Source organism: Protopterus annectens, chromosome 11.part0 (assembly GCF_019279795.1).
Source record: "Protopterus annectens isolate FY-2018-M chromosome 11.part0, PAN1.0, whole genome shotgun sequence".
Taxonomy (NCBI): domain Eukaryota; kingdom Metazoa; phylum Chordata; order Ceratodontiformes; family Protopteridae; genus Protopterus; species Protopterus annectens.
The window spans coordinates 642,288,351-642,311,159 of NC_056745.1; the positions used below are offsets into that span (position 1 = coordinate 642,288,351).

Genomic DNA, 22,809 nt, shown 5'->3' on the forward strand with positions numbered 1-22,809 from the left:
GTCTCAATTAGTTATTAGATATCTACCACACGTTGCTTTTCTTCTTCACAATGAGGCCATCCATTTGATCAGTATGCTGACATTCAGCAGATCAAAGTGGGCATGCTCAGTCAGCTGCATTCTCACAAGTGCTCCTATTTCTGTTTCATTTTATATCCCCCAGCATTCACAGAGTCCTATTCACTGTCACCATAAATTGATTTTTGTTTCAACACCTGTTACTTTTTAAAAAAAGGGGGGATATTCCCTTACTTGTCTTAATCTGTGCCACCTATTTCAAAATCAAGTTACTGTTCTCTCCTTGGTGTGTTCGACCTTCATCTTCCTGCAACAATGCGTGGTTGACCGTTTTTTGTAGCCCAGACACTGCCTCTTTAGGATCCACAAAATTCCTGCAATTTTTCATTTGCTACCTAAGACTCTTCTGTTCACATAGGCAGATCACTGGTATAAATGCTCACTCTTGTTCTCCTTGTTTTAAAAGAATAAAATTGGTATTTGAAAACTTGTTGTTCCCAGCAAAGAAATTTTCTCCAGTTGCCAGACTGTTCTTTTAACTCATACATCTGGAATACAAAATGATAGGAATGGTTTTATCTCTGCTGTCTTGTTCTGTCATCCAAGCCATTCACTGGGCTATTTCAGTCCTAATCTCTCACGTTGGGATGTTCAACCAAATGCTCAACATTTTATTTTATCTTTGCAATTTTTTCCCTTTTATAAGTCCACTAATTTTAATATTTTTTTCACCTGGACCTTTCCTCCATGTCAGTAAGTTATTCCTTCAAACAATCAAGAAGTACCTCTGCAGCAATAACCCTGGCTTTTAATTCCTCAGAGTGATCATTTATCACCAGATCTATGGAGTCAGGTCTCTTTTCTTGTTCCAGAAGGTTTTTTTGCTTTCATCTCCCATACCGACAAGTCAGCACCTGATACCCCTGTCTAGTAGTTATCCTGCTGGTTCCTCGGTTGTCTCTGTTCCTGCTATCTCCAATGTGTCTACCTCTTTCTTTTTTAAACAATAAACATCATTATTAAATTATCATCTATCACATAGGCAATCTTGCATTTACATAAATGAAAATAAATCATACTGCAACTATCTCAGTTGCAAACGTTATACATTACACACCATGCTGACACAACTGTAGCTGCAAGCATTATACATCACTTGTAATATATCCAGTCATTGTTAGTCAACCATTACATAGCTCCATCAAATCTTGCCTTCTTTTAAACCTCATTCCTCTTCTGTATGTATTGATCCTATACTTCCCATTTTTTACTGTGTAATTTGCTCCTACCCTTTTCTAAAGCTCCCACTTTCAGTTGTTTTATCTCTCTGTTACTATCTTCACTACTTCTAGGAAAGTTGGTTTAGACTTTGATTTCCATTTTCTAGTTATTGCTTTTAGGCAGCCATCATAATAAGACTCAGCAAGGCCTTACTATGTCTAGGCAATTCTGAGTCTGTATAACAGCTCAAAAAATCATTTAATTAGTTACACCAATTTGTTCATACAGCATCTCTGATAGAGCAGTCTTCAGGGAATCTTTAAAGTCTGCCAACTCATTACACTCCAAGAAAATATATTCCCAGTTGCCTCTTTCTTCCCCATCAAACCTCCAACATTTGCTGTCTACCTGAGGAGAAATTATTTGGAATCTACTTGGGGTATAAAAATACCTATGTAAACACTTCTAAGCAAAGCTCCTAAATCTTCTAGACTTTGTTGCACATTTGGGAGACATACATATATGCCCAATTGCTTCTTTGTGAAGTGTTTATTCAATCTCTCTTCCCATTCCTTTCTAACCTCCTCTGTTGATTCTTATAGTTATCATGCAATATTTTATATGTTCTGTGACACCTTAACACTGGCCCAGTAATAAAGGAGCCTCAATCCTCACCACTGGCAACAGTGGGGAACGTACACACTGGTAGGATGACAAGTACACACACAGTAAAGTGCAATTTCCCTTAAGAGCACACAGAGACCACATTCAGTCTGGGGCTGTTTTTTCCCTCTTTCTCCAGATCCCCAATAGGACTCCCCACTGGCAGAGCTATAGAGTTGAGTCCTTACCCAGGGTTTCATGCCCAGTGCTCCAACACTCTCTCTCTCTCCAACCAGTGCTTCATGTCCCTGCCCAAGTAGCTGACACGAACACTGTTGGAGATTTGTTTTACACACACACACACACACACACACACACACACACACACACACACACACACACACACACACACACACACACACACACACCTGGGAAAGGCTGGCACAGGTTTACTAGCTATGCCCCCTTCTGCCTAGACTATAAGGTAGTTATCACTGCCACCAGAGCCCATTATCAGCTACTTTAAGGCCCTTAAAAAAGGGTGTCCAATCCTACTGTGTAATGTTACTATTAATCCAAATGGTAATTTGACCAACAGCAAGGCTATTAGGAGTGGCCTACACAGTCTCACCAAATAAATATGCAAGTAGTCTCAGAGCTTAAATATGTCACATAAATATCAGCCACAAAGATAGGTTTATATATATTTAATAATAAACAATAAAAGAACAAGACAATACTAAATATGTCTTCACAGTGACAGAGTTCAAAATCACAGGAAATATTTAAAACAACATTGCAGGACAGCCTCAAATAAATACAGAAACATCTACACTAATCTTTGCTATATTCTTTACTGAATCTAAAAGAAATTACTGTGCCCTAGTTAACTTACTTGCAGCAAGGCAAGACAAATGTGGTGAGTGGATGTTTCTAGCTGATGCTGCCAGGTCAAAGACAACACATAAACATGCCTTGTCTCTCTTAGAGATGTCTTAAAATTAATATCAAATATTACTGCTGGGTAGCTTGCAGCATAGCATCACTTTTTGTCACCTGACCTTAGTTCCCAGTATAAACTTCCATTGTCAGAAACTACCAGTATTTAGCATCTCCCCGTATAAAAGAAATAGCCCTCAGATCTTTGCAGCTGCTTGGACACATAAAACAATATAACACGTACAAGACAATGCAGAAGGCTCCCTAGTTTTTGACATCCTATCTCCTTGCTGCATTGAAACCAACTTTTATAGTGCAGTTATAAAGCAATTTAATTTCAACCATTTTTCTGAAGTTTTGCAGGTTAACCTTCTATATTCCAGTTTCCACTGTTTATATACATTTACACAGTTACAATAGTGTTCATTTCAAGAACATTTCTGTTCTTTTCCAGGAGGGTACACTGTGGATACATCTTTAAGCTCAGTACTTTACACACACTTCTGGACCAGCAGTTTGATATACAGACAAGGTACAGTTCTAATACATTTGCAACTCAAGCATATGAATCATTTTCATATTCACAAATGACATATAATTATTTACAAAATTCCAGATAGGCTGGCAGTATCTCCTTTCATGACATCCCCCCCCACCAAAAAAAAAAAAAAAATCAAGCTAGTTTTTCAAGTGACCATTGAGAAACTCTGCATGAGAGGGTTGACTATCTGGGAATACATTACCCCATTCCCTGTCTTGAGATTCCAGCTGCCTTGGCATTGCTGACCCCAGTACAGTGCTGCACTGTCCTATCATATACATGCAACCCTGCGCTCCATCGTAGTAATTTGGGATTTGGCTTGCTGACTCCCTGTAGCCAAACATTCCCCTCAGACTCCTCCTGCCTCCTATTGTCAATACTTAGCACCAGGGCTCCCTGTCATGGTAAGGTTTCATCATGTTAACGCGGTACAGTTTGTGCCCTTGCCTCCTGCCTAGCAGTTGTACCGTACAGTTATAATCACTGAACTTCCTTACCACTTTGAAGCGTCCCTCCCAAGCTGCCTGCAGCTTGTTGTGTCTGACATGAATGAGAACCATAACTTGCTGCCCCACAGCATACTCTCTAGCTCGAGTATTCCTATCATACCACATCTTTTTCTGCTGTTGGGCTTCTGCCAGGTTCTCCTGGGACAAGCTCATGAGTTTCCTTAGCCTTGTCCTGAGGTTTAGGAGATATGCCACAACAGACTCCTTGTAGGATTCACACTCACCCTCCCACTCATCTCGAATCATATCTAGAGGTTCCCTCACCCTATACCCATGCAGCAACTCAAAGGGTAAAAAACCTGCAGATTCCTGGGGCATCTCCCTTTAAGCAAACAACAGATAGGGGAAATATTTGTCCCACTCTCTCTTAAAGTGGTCTGCAAATACCCGTAGCATGGTCTTGAGTGTAGAGTTTAGCCTCTCAACAAAATCATTAGTCTGGGGATGGTAGGGGGTGGTCTTTAGGTGCTTTACCCCACAGTGCTCCCACAGACAAGCCAGCAGGTCTGACATGAAATTGGCACCTCTGACAGTCAGTATTTCTTTTGGGAAGCCTACCCTGCTGAAAATCTCTAACAAAGCATTTGACACCTTTTCTGCCTCAATGAAGGACAATGCCACTGCCTCAGGGTATCTGGTAGCATAATCTACTACCACTGGGATATACTTCTTTCCTGTGAAACTTGAGGTACTCAGAGACTCCACAGTATCCATAGCTACCCTCTGAAATGGTTCCTCAGTCTCAGGCAAAGGCATCAAAGGAGCTTTCACCTTGTCTCCTGCCTTGCCTAACTTTTGGCATTGCTCACAGGTCCTGCAGTACCCTGTTACATCTCTGGAAATCCCAGGCCAATAAATGTTTTGCATAATACATCTTTTTGTATGCTTTATGCCCATGTGACCTGCAAAGGGAATATCATGGGTTATGGCTAGAAGTGCCAGATGGTAGATTCTGGGCACTAACAACTGCTGCATTCTCTCAAACACTAGCCCACCCTCAGGGGTCCACTCTCTCTACAGTAACCCTTTGTCCCAGTATACAGATTCTCCCTTCCCTTGACAATCAGGTGGCTCACTGGCTAACTCCCTCAGGCCTTGTAATGCAGGGTCAGAGAGCTGAGCCTGTCTCAGCTGTCTCTTGCTCTTTTTCAATCAGTAGTCTGGTATCCTCTGACAGCGGTGCCTCACTGTCAGCCTGGGTAATACTACTCACCTCTGCCCTTTCAGTCACTCTGTCCAAGGGATTATTGGTACCCACAAGCATCTGTGAGTCACCTTCAGTCTCACTGCTACAGGGTAGATCCCTCCCTGAACTAACTACCTCGCCAGTCCTGGCTGCAATTGTGTGGTCTGTCTGGATCCTGCCAGGCTACTAGACCCACATGCTTGTCTCCAAGCCTGAGTGCATATCACTGCATACACACAAGGTACTGTATTATCAAAATCATTCCCTATCAGGACATATGCAGGGATATCCTCAAACACACCTACTTGCTTGCTTCCTTTTCCACCCTCCCAGTCAAGGTGAACCCTAGCCAAAGGCATTTGGAATGGGGTTCCTCCTAAAGGTCTGACTGGAGTAGACTGCCCAAGCAAGTAGTGCTTTTCTTTAACCATTGCAGGCTTGGTGATGGTTAGGTCAGATGCTGTGTCTCTCTTAGCAGTGACCACTTTCCCATTTAGTAAGATAGGATATGCCCTCATGTGGTAGTCTGGTACCCTTATCATCTCCAGACAACATACTGTTGGAATTCTGTCATTCCCACATACTGCCTCTCCCAGCTTTTGTTCCCCACCTTCCCTCATTGTACATCTATATGCTACATGGCCCCACTGGTTGCATTTAAAACATTTAACCCTTGGTCCTGGATGTGTATGTGGACTAATGGCTTCCCCTGCTACTGGTGGAATCTGTTGGGGTGGTCTAGGTTGCCCACCATGGGTTCCCTTAGACCCATGACCAACACTGGGTATTCCTTTCCTGTGCAGTGATCCCCTGCTTGCTAGGTATAGGTCTCTCTTTTTGCCCAACTCATCTGCTGTGTTACATTTTCTATCTGCTAACCAGATTCTCATGTCCTTAGGCAAAGTGCTAAGGCTTGTTCTCTCACTAAAAGGTCCGTCAGCCCTTCAAAAGTGATGACCTGACACCCACTCACCCACCTATGAAAATAAGTGCTTAGTTCAGCAATATATTCACACACACTTTTATCTGCCTTGCATCTATGCTCACAACACTTTTTCCTGTAAGCTTCAGATGCTAACTTAAAACATAACAGACAATTTTAACTGTATTATAATTTAAGCAATCAGTATCAGATAATTTATAAATAGCACTTACAGCTTAACTATGGAGTAAGAGGGTCAGGAATGGTACCCAGAGTCCTTGGTCAACATCATACTGTTTATATACCCTTTCTAACATATGAAAGAAACTGTCAAAATTATCCCCTCTGTAAATTGTGGAAGAAATTCACTGACCTTTGTTGCTTCTGGGGTTTGGTTACTCCCTTCCACATTACCTCCATGACCCTGGTGAAGAGTCAACATGTCCTTTTCATGTTACCTCTGCCTCTCGCTCTCCTCAGATTTCAGACATCTCAGTCTCTGCTGCTTCTAATTCCATTTGTTTCTCCTGCCACAGTCTCTCTGCTGATTCCATTTCCAAACATTTGGCCTCCAGTTCAAGTCTCTTTAACTCCAGATGGATTTTTAAGTCCTCTATGGAAAGGTTGAACTGTCCAATTTCTGAGAGTTGTACCTCCCCAAGGTCAGTCTGATTGTCCTCCTGGTTGTTGGAATGTGATACAGCAGTGACTGAAGCTGCAATTATTTCTCCTTTAGTCAGGTTGGCATGCACCAGTCCTTTGGCTTGGCACATCTCAGACAACTGGCTCCTTGTCAGCTTGCCAAACTCTATTGCTGATATCCTTGCCTGCTATCCCTGACTCAGCTAACAAAAATAAATAAATAAATAAATAAAGTTATTGTGATATGGAACTCTGAATGTTCACTGTCTGGCTGACTGAGAGTGCAAACACCTTCCTTAGTGGCCACTGTTTACAGGCTACCAGAATTCAATATTCATACCACTGAATCCCAATATGTGGATATCCCACTACTGCCTACCAAGTAATATGTAATATAAATATCCCACCACTGCCCACAAATTAATATGTGATGCCCCAACACTGGGCTAGTAATCAAGAAGCCTCAATGCTCACCACTGGTAACAGTGGGGATGTACATACTGGGAGGATAACAAGTACAAATACAGTAAAGTGCAATTTCCCTTAAGAGCACACAGAGACCACAGTCAGTCTGGGACTGGTTTCTCCCTCTTTATCCAGATCCCTAGTAGGACTCCCCAATAGCACAGCTATACAGTTGAGTCCTTAGCCAGGGTTCCATGCCTAGTCTTCCAACACACTCTCTCCCTCTCCCTCTCTCTCTCTCCAACCAGTGCTTTGTGTCCCTGCCCAAGTAGCTGACACACACACACTCATGGAGACTTGTTTTACACACACACACACACACACACACACACACACACACACACACACACACACACCTGGTAAAGGCTGTAACAGGTTTACTACCTATGCCTCCTTCTCATCAGGCTATAAGGTAGATATCACTGCCACCAGAGCCCCTTATAAGCTACTTTAAGGCCCTTACCAAAGAGTGTCCAATCCTACTGTGTAATGTTACTATTAATCCAAATGGTAGTTTGACAAAGAGCAAGGCTATTAGGAGTGGCCTGCACAGTCTCACCAAATAAATATGAAAGTACTCTCATAGCTTAAATATGTCTCATAAATATCAGCCACAAAGATAGGTTTAAATATATTTAATAATAAATAATAAATAATAAATAATAAAAGAACAATACAATACTAAATATGTTTTCACAGTGACATCAGAGTTCAAAATTACAGGAAATATTTAAAACAATATTGCAGGACAGTCTCAAGTAAATACAGAAAACATCTAAACTCATCTTTACTATATTCCTTAATGAATCTAAAAGAAACTACTGTGCCCTAGTTAACTTTCTTACAGCAAGGCAAGACAGATGTGGTGAATAACTGTTTCTACCTGATGTTGCCAGGTCAAAGACAAAATACCAAAAATGCCCTGTCTCTCTCTCTTTCTCTCTCTCTCTCTGAGACTTCTTAAAATTAATATCAAATATTACTGCTGAGTAGTTTGCAGCCTGACATTACTTTTTGTCAACTGAGTTTAGTTCCCAAGTTAAACCCCATTGTCAGAAACTACCAGTATTTAGCATCTCCCTGTGAAAAATACATAGCCCTCAGATCTTTGCAGCTGCTGGGAGACATAAAACAATAAAACACTTACAAGACAATGCAGAAGGCTCCCTAGTTTTAAACATCCTGTCTCCTTACTGCATTGAAACCAGCTTTTATGGCGCAGTTATAAAACAATTTAATTTCAACCATTTTTCTGAAGTTTTGCAAGTTAACCTTTTATGTTCCAGTTTCCACTATTATATACATTTACACAGTTACAATAGTGTATACACATTTCTGTTCTTTTCCAACAGGGCAAACTGTGGATACATCTTTAAGCTCAGTACTTACACTCTTCTGGGCCAGCAGTTTGATATACAGAAAACATACATTTGTAATACATTTGTAACACAAGCATAATCATGTTGATGTTCACAAATGACATATAATTATTTACAAAATTCCAGATAGCTGGGCTGGTAGTATCTCCTTTCATGACATGTTCTACAAATTGTTCCTTTCTTAACAGAAACTTCTGTTCTAGATACTGCTAAATACTATACTAGTGCTGGTCTTTTGTTTAGAACCCCCCTATTTCTTTCTCTTTGCATATGCCCCAATATTAGTCCTTGATAGGGAAGGCAGTCTCTAACCTGCAGTCCAAATACGTTCTTGGTGTCTTCCCATTCTATTACCTTTCTCTCTCTAGTTATTTGCTCCCAATATCTTTGTTCCTTTGCCAGTTTTCTCCAATAAATTCCAGGCCCCTCTTGCCTATTGTCTGCATCCATAATTGCAGTCATCCCTATTAGCAAAATCTCCTTCCTCAATTCCCATGTTGGCTTAGTTGTTAGAATACTTTCTGCTGCTTTACAGATATAATATTCTGTAAGATTATTGTTATTCTCCTTATAGGTCTGCATCTAACATCCCAGTCTCCTTGTTTCTTGAGCATCCCCCCTGTTTCATTATCATCCCTTTCCACTTTGAATTATAGTTTTCTGCTTGTGCTATATATAGGAGACTTAACTGTGTTGCTCTGAAATTCCCCCTTCAAACCAGGTAATCCCAATCTGCCCTGTTCAATTGGAAGAATCAGCTTAGCCTTCTTGATTCTTGTTGTCTTCTCCTCCCAGATAAAATCCTTCAGCTCGTTATTAATTACTATTCACAGCTTCTCTTCTGGTTGATAAAAATATGCCTGATCTGTGTATAAGACTAAAGGGACTAAAAACATTTTAACTGCTTATATCTTATTATCAGTATCCATATAACAGAGCTTCAATTTTCTCAGTGTTTGTATTATTTATTTTATTTTTATTTTTATTTTACATTTGTTAACCCGGCCAGCCTAGCTGGATACATGTCCATTTTCAGTAGAGGCCCGGGGAGAAAAGCTCCAGGAAAAGACATAAAATAGACATATCAAAGTCATAATACATCCAATTAAAAATACAAAAGGTGATAACGGGACAAATTAGAAGATACAAATGTTAAAAAAAAACAAAAAAAAAATATATATATATATTTTTTTCTTCTCTCTCTCTCTCTCTCACTGTCTCTCAAATGCAATAGACAGTGAGGATATGCAGTATATACATATTATATATACTTATTATATTTTGTTTATTCTCTTCCCACATATCCTTAGCTGCCACACTGGAATAATTTTTAATCCATACTCCTAAATACTTAATTTTATCATGTCCCCATAAGTATGGATATTGCTGAACCAATTCTTATGTGGGACATAATTTACCTCAATTTCCTTTGTTTTAGCTTCATTAATTTTGTATCCTGAAAAGATGCGACACCATCTCAATACGTCCCACAGCGTGCAAATAGAGACAGCTTTTCTTGACCACTATGCAAATTATATCCTTGAATTTCTGAGTCCCTTATTTTCTTTGCCAATGGTTCTAAATATAATGCAAATAATAAAGGGGAGACAGGACACCCCTGCCTGGTTTCTCTGCTCAAGCCCCACTCACTTTAATTTTCATCTCTAATTCCTGATATATCATTCTAATCAACCTTGTAATTTTATCTCTGCTCATAAAGTCCCAGGTTACACTGTCAAATGCTTTCTCTGTATCAAGACTCACCAACAACAGTCATATTTTCTTACATTCTGTTTCCCTCTAGATCATCAGTGTTCTCTTAATGTCCCCTCCATAAAACCACATTGATCCATATCCATCAGTTTTGGTATTGCTTTTGTCATTTGTTTAGCCATTATAGACATAACACTTTATAGTCATGGTTTAGTATTGAAATGGGCCTGTATGAAATTGAATCTGATGGATATTTACCCACTTTAGGTATTACAGCTACACCAGTTTCTTACATTATGTTGATACCTCTTCGCCCTTTAAAACACTGTTAAACAAAACTTTCCAGATCTTTATCAGATTTTTCCTCCTAAGTTTCATAGGAATGCCATCTATTCTTGGGGACTTTCCTGTAGATTGGTTATACATCACCATTTTTATCTCATCTCTTCCTATCCTAACTGTTAGTAATTGAGCATCTTCTACCTCTAAACTTGCCATATTTAATTCTTCCATAAACGTTTCCATTTGTAACTTTTCTTGATTTCCATATTTCTCTGCTGTATACAGACTTTCATAAAATTTCTTAAATATTTCTAATACTTTTACAGGATCCCTTGTTATCTTCCTTGTTAAAGGCTCCCTAAGCTTGGTGACAGCCTTTTCTACTTTCTGTTGCCTGAGTTGTTATGCTAAAAGTGTTTGTGCTCTAGAGTTATTATTAAAAAACAGTTGCTTAACAGCAATCTTTCTAAACTCATACATATTATAGAGGTAATCCCTTATTTTCTGTTTAGCTTTCTGCAGTTGGTCCACTTCTTGATTTGTGAGATTCACCCTATTTTGCAATACTTTAACATTTGTCAGTCCATCTAAATAATTCTTATTACTTCTTAACGATAACACCCTTTCTTTTATTTCCACCCTATTTTTAATTTCCACTTAAATTTTATCCCACTCCCTAGCTATATTTTCAGAAGAAATTTATATCTTCTCTAATAGTACCTGAATAATTTTCACTACCCATTCCTTAAATTCCTCTATTTTCCACAGAGAGGTGGGAAAGCACCATTGTCTCATTTTTATTTCATTGCCACATGTTTTTATTTTTGGTTATTAATGGTGCATGATCTGAAATAGTTTTTTGGTGTGTATCAAGACCTTCAATTAAATGCACATGTTCTTGTGAAATGTAAATTTTGTCTAGCTTAGCCCAGTTTTTGTATCTTGGGGAATAATATGCAAATTCACTCCAAACTCCTACTACTGAATTTACATCTTCCATGCCAAATATTTTCATACATTTCTTTAAAAATCTACCCTCCTTTGTTGTATCTTCCCATCTGGGCTTCTCAGACAAATCTTCACTATTAAAAATCAAATTCCAGTCCCCACCTATAAGTAATGTTCCTTGCTGAAAACTGATTATTTCTCACAGAATTTTCTTAAGCTACATTATAGCAGTTTTTAATGAAATATGCATATATGCCAGTGTAATCCTTCTCCCTTGCCATTAGCCACTTAGTACTACATATGTACCATTATTGTCTGTTTTATCCTCTTCCTTTACTACTGGAGCTCCTCTTTCAATTGATATAAGTGCTCTTCTCTTCCTTTGCACCAGGTATTCTTCTGACTAACCCTCCTGGAAGCCTTTCTTTATCAAATTCACATGTTCATTTCTTTCCAAATGTGTCTCCTGTAGCACAGCTATTTGCAATCTATATTTTTAATTTATTTAAGTATTCTTTCTTTTTTGTATGTATCTGTGGGACCATTATTGTTTAAAAGCATTATAGAAAGCATCATATTCTTGATAAATTATTATTCCCACCTTTTATGTATATTAGCTTTTTTGTTAAATATCTAGTTTCAGCTTTTGTGTTACATGCATGCACTGTTTGGTAGATTAATCTTTTATACAGTTGTTTCTTGTCATCTCCATTTAAGATTATGTCACATCTTAAAAAACTTTGTTTTATTGAAAACCCTCAAACAAAAATACAATCACACCTGCAATACCCTCTAAAACATATTAACTTAATAGTTTTTTACGTTTTGTCTTTGCATAACTTAATAACACACAAAACTGTGTACATCTTCAAATATTGACGTTTTACTATCCTAATAGGAACAAATGTTCTAAACTGACAGTCACACACAGACTCAAGCTAACCTAAAGAAGGGTTATCCATGCTAAGATGCATGATATAGCCTGTGGTTCTATTAAATTATTATTGTTTGGTTTTGCCTTATCTTTATAGCTCTCTCAGCTGGGAAAACACTTGAATGCTTAAAAAAAAATTCTCCAAGCCATTTCTCTTTATCAGATTGTCTGCTAGAGACATAAGAACTAGACACAAAACTGTTTACTACAACGTAAGCCTTATAATATCCAATATTCTTTTTCATTTACTTGTTTTCTCTTAAAACGTGTTACTAGATTAAGCTAATGGCCTTCATCCAGTCATTCCACTAGGCAAGAATGTAAAAAAATGCTCTTTTAACCAGATCTTTTTTTTACATTACATTGCCTACATTTCTTAAAACTGAAGATAAAGATAGAAGGGAAAAAGAAACAAAAAGAAAATACTGGATCACCTATTTACATTAGTATCCCCATTACACTTAAAAATAACTGAAAAATTATATAATAATATATTAATAATATATATAAAATAATATATATAAAATATAAAAATATACTTTGCAACATGCAAAGAAAATCATGCACTATTTAAATAGGACTATCAAAAAAAGTTTTACTTATACTTAATTGTCTCTCTCCTCCTCCCCTCCCCTGAGTATTTTCCGAGCATTAATGACAAGAAGTAGGGCATATGCTTTAGAGTCCCCTACAAGTTTAACAAAGTCCAAAAAGTACAATATTTCCAGTTTTTCTAGTTCTGTCATGTTTCACAAATGTTAATAACATGAAATAGGGCATATGGTTTATTGCCCCTACAAGTTAAAAAAGTCCAAGAAAGTCCAATATTTCCAGATTTTCTTGTTCGATTCCTGTTCATCTCCTTTTCCCAAACAGTGTCTCTGCTTCATTTCCAATGTACTCTCGTTTTTTTCTAGTCAACTCTTGTGCTTTTTTCTCTCTGTCAAGCATTTTCAGTCAAAGTACAGGAAAAGGTTTCACTGGCACAGTCTCTCTGTGGTCTTTATTACCAGAAGAACAAGAAGCAGAATCTCCTTCTGTTTCACAGCTCACTTTTTGCTGGACAAACATTTGCATTTCTTCATTAGCATGTACTTCATCAAAAATGATTTTTTCCCCCAGGGAAAAATATTTGGAAGATAGCTGGGTAGAGCAGTTTAAATCTCACACCTGCCTCTCACATTTCCCTGTATAATGGGATAAAATTACTCCTCTTCTGCCTGATGTACAATGAGTAGTAATTCTCTGAAAATGCTCTGCTATCTCCCACTTTTAGTATTTTGTCCTTCTGACACAGTTTTGTCAGAATAAACCCCTTCTGCTGGTAAGATTACATCCTTACTATTAAAGGTCTAGGTTGTTTTCTCATAGCCAGGTTTGGAGCATACACATAATGTGCCCTTTCAACTAACAATTCCTGTTGTGGAATACCAATCCAGTTGCTTATTTGTGATTTCATAAATTTAATACAGTCTGTTCCTTTCAGTCTCTTGGGTACAGCAGAAAATCTCAGGTTTTCCTATTTGCTCTATCCTCTAATTCTGTTATATTTGAAACATCTCTTCTTGTGCAGTTTGATATTCAGCCAGCATTTTCTTCATTTTGATCTCTGAGTTTTACAGTTTTATCACCTTATCTGAATATCTGTTTAAAGCTTCATCCATTTTTCAGCCTTTCATTGTTTGTTGTTTGAGTCAGCATACTCCATCAGTGTTTTATTCTATACTTTATACTTATTATATTGCCTTATACTTTCCTCTAGGTTACTGGAGGCCATGTCTGGAGCTGACACTGCTTTTTGCTGAACAGCTACATTACTTTTCCCAGTCAGTGTTTTTTATCACCTTTTGTAGAGGATTTTCCTTTAGGTCCTCTGTATTTCATTTTTCCTGGCATCCAGGCAGTGCACTTACTAGCCAGTTACCGAAATTTACCCAGAAATCTAGGTCCACTGGCTTTCTCTACTAACTTTCTGTTTTCACACTGGGAGAGCTATAATTAAGCTGTTACTCAATGTGCAGCCATCTTGGAAGAAGCTACTGTGTCTACTTCTTAAGTAGTTCTTCCAATCAAAGTCATTTTTTATTCTTTTTTGACAGGCAGGCTCTTCACAATGATGTGTATTTCTTATTTTGGACTGTATCTAATTCTGTAATATATAAAATTATAATTACATTAGATACACTGCATCATTGGGCCCAGACAATATCCCAGGATGCTTTCTAAATAGCATGAACCATGATCTATCAGGGACATGGGAATTATGGTTTAACTGTAGCCTACAAACAGGCTTCATGCCTCATGAATGGAAAAAGGCAACAGTCATCCCTCTGCACAAAGGTGGGCCATCTACAGACCCTGGAACCTACAGACCCATAAGTCTCACCAATCTTATATGTAAAGCCATGGAAAGAATTATCATGTAGATGACCAATACAGATATAGTATACCTCCAGACAATGGATCCAAACCAGTCTTATTTTGTTAAGGGAAGATCATGCCTACTCAACCTGGTGGACTTCTTTGAGTAGGTCACCAAAGCAAGGGATGAGAGTAAAACCATTCACAATGCCTACCTTGACTTGGCCAAGGCATTTGACACAATACCCCACTCGGGCATTGTTGAAACTCATATATCACCCAGTAGATAGCCTAACTGGCTCACAGACAGGACCCAGGAAGTTAGAGTTGGGGAGTCCATCTCTACAAGTCCATCTCCTCAAGTGGAGTCCCTCAGGGATCAGTCCTTGGACCGCTCCATTTTTGGCATTTACGTCTCAGACGTCAAGGCCAATGTCAGTGGTCTCTGGCTGACTAAATTTACAGATGATTGCAAATTAGGTGCCGTCATTGAATCTCACACTGACACAAATATTCTCCAGGAAGGGATGACACAGACAAACAACTGGTGTCAGGGCCATGGACTAACACTAATGCCAAGAAATGCATAATAGCATCCTTTGGGAAGTCATCCATCCTTGTTAATTATCATATTGACAACGCACCCCTTAGACCTGACCCGGTAGTCAGGGACTTAGGGACACACATAGCTAGTAATCTAGCTTTTGACTTTCATGTGTCTACAGTGGTGAGGAAATCATTCTATGTTGCACAACTTATAAGAAAAGCTATAGCATCCATGTTCAAAGAAATCATTGTTCCACTGTATTTGGCATTCTGCAGACCTATCATTGAGTACAATGCCCCTTTGGTATGTTCCTAACCAGGCATATCCAACAATTGGAACTTCCACAGAGGTTCCTCATGAAAGGAATACAGAGCGTAAGTAAAATGTGCTATGCAGACCACCTCAAGGCCCTATCCCTGTATTCTGTCTCCTACACGCTTTTGAGGGGAGATTTATGCCTGGCATATAGGGCATTGTCAGACCCCACTCTGATGGACCTCCTGCATATTCACAAAACAAATAGCACCAGAATTACCCATTCTAAAGACTTATACCTTGCCTGTGATATAAATAGGACCTGCTGGAGAGATAGGTATGTATCCCAGAGACTACCACGTCTATGGAACAAGCTCCACATCCATGTGAAACAGAGTTTATCCCTAACCTAATTCAAGTGCAAGTTGGACAATTGGATGGGAAACCGGAAATTCATCCCTGGTTTGGCACCTATGTTTCTAATGGACACAGGTAACCTATAAATAGTTAATCTCTCAGGCCCATGCTTATACTTATCAAGGGTATCAGAACTCATCAGAGATTTGGGACGCATGGCTAGGCTTAAAAAGGCCCTTGTGGTCATTAGCCTAGTAAATACCTATGAACCTATGAACCTATAAAGAAAGAGCTCATTAGTTAGGTGTGTTAGAGAGTTGTCATACCAGAATTCTGATTGCTTGTTTATTTATTTATTTGTGTTATTTGTTTTGTTTGCCAGGGTAGATCACTGATCAGACCTGACCATTTGCAGGTGTAACCAGGTTTGCAGAATACAACAAGAACAAGTACAGTTTCATATGCAGATAAATTAGAACAGGGTTTATAGAGGGATCATGATATTGGTTAAATTGATTTGCATCAATCATTGAATTAAATGAACATAGCAAAAATAATTTTTGTTCACCATAGTAAACAAATTAAATTATACAATATTATTGCAGAAAAGAATACTTGGTACAAACACAGGAATAGGTAGATCATATAGTGAATAGACAGATGCACTTCAGTAACGAGCCATATACGTACTTGCATAAGAGGTACATTTTTAGCTTTAATGAGTTGACCTAGAAAGGCGTGGGACAGAGAGTTAAAGCAAGTAGACTGATGGTTAGCTGATATGACCTCATCTCTGCCACTTGATTTGTTTTGCATATGTTTTGCTCAAACAGGAATTGCTTAAGATGAGTTCCAAAGTTTTGCTATACAATTGTACGTAGGGGAGTTTTGCCTTTTGCATAATGCACAGTGATTTTTGCATAGCTCATGAGGAGGGGATTTACACATGCAGTACTGAACATTACATGGAAATTTTTTTTCAAAGTTTTGGATGTTTGCTTAAATTACCAATAAAAATAATATGTCTTTCACTATTTTGGAACACAGTATTAATGAGTATGACAAACACGTCATCATTTCTTAACATTTCACTACAAAATTTACAACATCTTATCAGCAGTTTCCCACATCCTGAACTTTGGAACTGCAATTGACCAGCTATATTTAAAAATGCCATGTTTGTCAGTTTGCAAAAGTGATATTTTGAGACCAATGGAGTTATGTAAAAGTGAGGACTGGGGGTATGGGGATGATGTAGTTGTTGCAACAACGGGGCTGCTTGCTATTGCTATTGCTATTACTAACATTATATTCATTCAGGACTGCATTGTATGTTACTACACCCTAACTTCATATCTAATGTCTTGCAGCTTTTGATAGACAGGGAATTGGAAAAGCAGAAAGTGCACAACATGTATACAGAAACTTAACTGCTTTCTAAACATTTCTTTTGATAATTAATGTTGTACAATTCAACTGCATAAGAATTCTTAATGTAAGCAAGATCCATTACTCAGTCATGATGACTGAGGCAGTGCCTTACTTCAGAACTGATAAGTGAAGGTACAACATCCTGCCTTTGCTGTATGCCAATCAATTAGTCCAGGAGCAGTTATGCCTTTATCAGTAGCATATCTAATAAATGTTATCATAGTGATATGTGAAAATGTCTTGCTGCCATATTTGATCCTTTATAGCCAAATATGGGAATTATAGGCCAGATTATGAAATACAGATGAAAAAATGCAACTATTTTATGACTTTAGAAAACTGGGCAATACAAGTAACAATGGCAAAATAAAAGTGATATGAAAAAAATTTGAAATAATAGTTCTTCATTGCACTTTGGATATCATTTCAGATATTGATGAATGTAAAATGGGAACTGATAACTGCCCTCCAGAAACTATCTGTCAGAACACCCAGGGATCATTTCGGTGTAGACCAAGAGAAGTCTGCTCCAATGGCTACAATCAAGATGCTTTAGGCAGGTGCATTGGTAAGTACATTTTCCACTTTGGACTGTCTACCATTTCTCTAAATGCTACAGTGTTAATATGTAGAGTAAATAAAGAAGAACCGAGAACAATTATTATGATAATGTACAAAATGCACTTATTGTATGTTTGCAAATTGTTCTTTTACTTGGTTCTGAATATTAAGTTTAAAGGGGAATGTGGGCAAAGCTCACCCATGAGGGTGTGCTGGGGGGTTGCTCCATGGCAAACCTGTTTTTTTTCTGCTTACTTTTTGGCTCCTCCCAGCTGCACAAAGCACCTCTCCATCCAAGTCTGTCAATCTCTATTTAATGCCCATGGAATGAGACTGACTCATTTTCAGGGCCAGTGAGGAGATTGAGGCACACAGAGAAGTGTCACACTAATGCTAAAGTGTATTTTTGGGGGACATCTAACTCCTCCCAGCACATATTTGTATCATCCAAATGGCTGATGTACAATGGGCTTTGAGGCATATCATCCACACATCTGAGTGTGTCTCAGGGCAAATCTCTACCCATTTGCAGAAAGCACTCTCCATGTCTCTCCCATCCTCCAGCAAGGATCAACTGCAGTGGTTTGCTCAAGCATGTACCTTCCTGTTTCATGATGGGCACACCCATCCTCCTTGTCTGTGCTGTCAAGCACCCAAGCATCTAATCAAACATGCCTAGCCAGGGCTTTATCCCTCTATGCCACCAGTGCAGGAGCAAATCAGTGTTTTTAAGTGTGCCCATTTTGTTTATTTGTAAAGGAATACATCAGTGCTTTCAGCACTTTACAATGGCAGTCCCAGTTTTGAGTATTGTCTTTTCCAGAAAGGTGTGTATTGATTTAAATGAATGTAGGGATCTATGAGTCTGTGTTTGTGATTCCTCCATACATAGCATAACCTTTAAAAGCATAACAAAATATTGTGTAACTATGTACTGTAGATGTAACTGTTAGCCTTTTTGTGACACTTCATCACCAGCAGACCCCTATTGGCATTCAACCCCTCGCCCGGGAGTCCTATAGAGCTATTCAATCTCCCAGGCAAGAACCATTCAGCCTATTGGTTTCCTGTGAGTAACAGTCAAATACAGTTAAGCATGGAGCCATCATCTGCTAAGAAGCCTTTGGCTTAACCTACATTTCCAATGTGTGTGCAGAAGTGTTGCTAGGGTGGGTCAAAGGAGGCAGTTTCCCCTGGTGCAAGATATTAAGGGGCATGATTAGCAGATCTGATAGAAACACAGAAATTCTCTTGTTCTTTTATTTATTTATTGATTTACTTACATTTTGTCTCATGTCATGTCATGTCAGCATGAGATCATGAATGGACCCTAGTGCTCCTCATTAGAGGGAAGGTAAAAGAGCAGAGGAAGAAGATGAATGCCAGATTGGTATATGGACCTTATTTGTTTTATGCTCTCATGTCAGCATAAGGGCATAAATGGACCTGGTGGTCCTCAATGGAGAAGCTGGAGAAGGGATGAACAGTGCCCACCTTTTGTTTTCAGTCTCACATCATTGTGAGAGTGTGAACAGACCTGTTGCTCCTCAATGAAGAGAAGGGAGGAGCAGCACAATATCAGAGTATGAGCCCTTTTTTTTATCTTCAACATAGTGTTCAGGGGCCCCAGGGAAGTGTCACTGAACAACAGATGAGCCAGCTACTGCTCTGTGTGTGTGCATGACAGTAATTCTTGAGGGAAGAAAATGCAATGGGTTCCTTTGAGCTACATCCTTGTTCAAATTTATGATGAACAAATAGGCCCCACACCTGCATGACAGCATCTTTGTTGGAATCCCTAGTTTCCACTGAGGATTCTAGCACTGAATGTTTGCCGGAGCTTGACCAAACACTCCTGCACCACAGGTGAACAGGCAAAACTTTATCATCAGTATCTTTCCCTCATGTCAGTTTTTCCAGCTTTCTGAGCTGCTAGTCAAACTTGGTTCACCTAAGCCATAGTTGGGGATGTGTTCCTCTATACCAAAAGAGTTAGCACCTCAGTGTAATTTAACTGTATATTATGATGGTCTTGGTTGCGGTGTGTGCCAAGTGGTTGTTTAACATCCATTGTTCAGTAGAAGAGAAGGCATCTTGAGTTAGTTTTTCTAATGAGGAGGCAGAAGTAGCAGAGCAGATTATTGTAGAGTCGTCAGTGTATTGGATTAGTTTAGCATTAGGGATGGAAAGATAGAAGTCATTTATGAAAATATTGAATAAGAGGGGTCCTAGAATAGAACCTTGGGGCACACCTGTGGGAGTAGTTAGGAAAGGTGAGAGAGCTTTTTTCCACTTCACAGCTTGTTGTCAGTTAGTCAGGTAACTGGTGAACCAGTTGATAGCAGAGTGGGATAGGTTTAGTTTGGTAAGTACATGTAGCAAAATGACTGAAAGTCCAAAAATTTGTTTGGCATTTATCATGTTCTTAATAGCTATAACATCTTGACATTTATGAAAAGCAAAATGTTAAAAACAATAGTTTTATTACTGAAGACCTACTTTTACTGCTGGCAGATTATCCTCTTCAGTTATTCCTATTTTCAGAGGTATAACCAGCTTAACTAATGCCCTGTGCTGGTCCCATGAACTAGTGCCCCATCCCATCAGCTCTTCAGGTCTTCTGCAAAACTGCAGGATGTCAATTGGCTTCCAACAGCTAGTACCCACTAGACATGTACATCCCTCTCCCAGCTCTTCAGTGAAGAGCAGAAAAATAAATAAAAAAGTCTGCTTTTTCTCTGGTACGCCAACCACCTGACCAGATACATGACGCATCCCCTCTCTCATGCCCCATCCCTTCAATGGAACAGCAAAAAAAAAAAGTCTGCAAGCAGGTAGCTGGGGATCCTGAAATGATGGAGCCATTCATGAACCTTTTCTGTGCCCTGTCCCTATCCCTATCCCTCTTTCCTCACATTTAGTAGATAAAAAAAAGATTATTCCTTTTAAACTGCAAACTGCTTGCTACAGTTTATACTGCACACTGAACCATACAGTGCTCAAGTTTCACTTAAAAAAAGATTTCTTTTTAGTAGCAAACTGCTTGCTACATTGTGGCAACCAGCTGCTCAAGTTAGTTTAAACTACACACTGAATGCTACAATACTTAGATTTTACTAAAAAATATTTTACTTTTAAAGTGTAGTAAACTGCTTACTACTATGTAGTAAGCAGTTGCTACAGTTTAGACCACACACAGAGCACTACAGCTCTCAGGTCTGACCACAAATGCAATACTTGCTTTTAAAAGCCAGTATGCATTAAAGTGTGATTGAGATGAGTAAATCGCACCCCTCAACACTTTATACCTGGGGCAGTTCCAGTCTCCCCAGTGCTAGCTATGCCACTGCTATTTGTGCTGTGATTAATTCAGTAACATGTGTGTGTGTGCCAGTATTGTGCAACTATTTAAGTGTGATTTCTGAACAATGTTTTTAAATGTCTGTAGTGCTTATAAAGTGCAAAAAATTACTGGTGTGTAGATAGTTATGTCTGGAAGTTCACAGATAGCTAAGTTTTTACCTAGACTGTACAAGAAGTTCCAGGAATGGTGAGCAACTCTGTCAGTTTTTCATTTCCTAGGTTCAGTCAGAAGATTACCAAGGTTACACTGACAACATAGATTTGGGATTGTATTTCATTTTGATACATTTCAGCTTGCAAAAAGACTCTGTTTTACCTATAACCCAGTCATTTAGGGCTCAAGCTATGTCTATGACTTTTCTACACAACTTTCTATTTGAAGAGACTACAGCAGTGGCTACCTGGTCTTCCCAGCATACATTTGCTAAAAATTATCCTCTCGATAATGCTTCTGGAATGAGAGCATCTTTGGAGTGACCTTACTCAGAGGTTTACTGGGGTAGCCCACCCTGCTTAGTTGGTGACTCTGTCCTTCTGTTCTAGCATCCAGACAGGACCTGTGAAATACATAAGGTATATACTTACAGGAATATTAGATTTCTGTGATCCCTGTCTGAAAACTGGAACAACCTGCCCTTTGTCTCCCTCCAAATTGCCATTTATGAGGGATCTGTGAGGGGCCGCAGCTGGATGCCCTCTTCCTGTTACTGTGTGTGTTTGTGTGTATATTATTTTTTTATTTTGTTATAATGATGGCAATTTTGATCTGGAGATGGTAGGAGGAGCAGGAGATTATGGGTAGGGAGAAGCTCTGGTTTTCAGGAGTTTGTTGCCATCACAATAGCTCTCCAAAAGCACCATTCTTACTGTTACAATGCCCAGGATATCCTAACAGTGGAAAAGCAGAACAACTCTTTGTCCTTGAACAGATATCAGTGGGATTTTGGAGTTTGCCAATAATGATTACATGTGCTTTGTCGTCTTACAGAAAGCATATGATGGGGCTCCCTGGAATGACTTGTGGAACTATAGCAGCATGGGGTTCCATGGCTGCTGCAACTGTATGCCATTTGGTCTGTATACCAAAAGGATGAGTGCTGTAAATGACATTCTCAATGTTAAGAAGTTTCATGGACAGGATACTGAGGTGCAGTCAAGGTTTGAATGGTATCCGTTTGGGAATATGAGTGAAGTACATTTACTATTTACAGAAGATATGCTTATGTGATTATGATCTTCAGGAGGCACTCAAACAAGTTTTGTTTGAACATTTTTCCTTCCCTGCTGCCTCTCAACTACCAGCCTTCCTCAGCCAACAGGCCTATTTCTTCCAATATCACTAAGGTGAGAGCTACAGAGAGAAGCCATCATTTAGGCAGCCCCCAGGGATTTTTCTTTATGTGGCTCTAACTCCATGGTACATACCAGTAACACACAAAGGGGATTGGCATAAAATGAGCATCAGCAAGAGTATGGCTATTGCTGCACTGAATGATGTAACTCCTTAAGACAGCCTTGAACCCTCTTGAAGCCACTTAAAATTTCTGGTATCCACCAGGGATTTAACCATAGGAATGTGCATCCAAATCTTGTGCAACACCACCCTCCCCTAAATAGAGACAATATGGCATA

At 39.0% G+C, this 22,809-nt stretch overlaps 1 protein-coding gene and 1 long non-coding RNA gene across 2 annotated transcripts in view; one reads left to right on the plus strand and one right to left on the minus strand.

Annotated features, from left to right (window-relative positions):
• The window catches only part of FBLN1 (fibulin 1), a gene marked incomplete in the record, with an annotated part of 2,573,942 nt that overhangs the window by 629,272 nt on the left and 1,921,861 nt on the right, over positions 1 to 22,809 (plus strand). Inside the window, 1 exon segment of the mRNA XM_044088093.1 lies at positions 17,684 to 17,821. Coding sequence (XP_043944028.1) covers positions 17,684 to 17,821 — 138 coding nt within the window.
• The window catches only part of LOC122815529, a 59,369-nt gene that overhangs the window by 13,830 nt on the left and 22,730 nt on the right, over positions 1 to 22,809 (minus strand). The window lies entirely within an intron of this gene.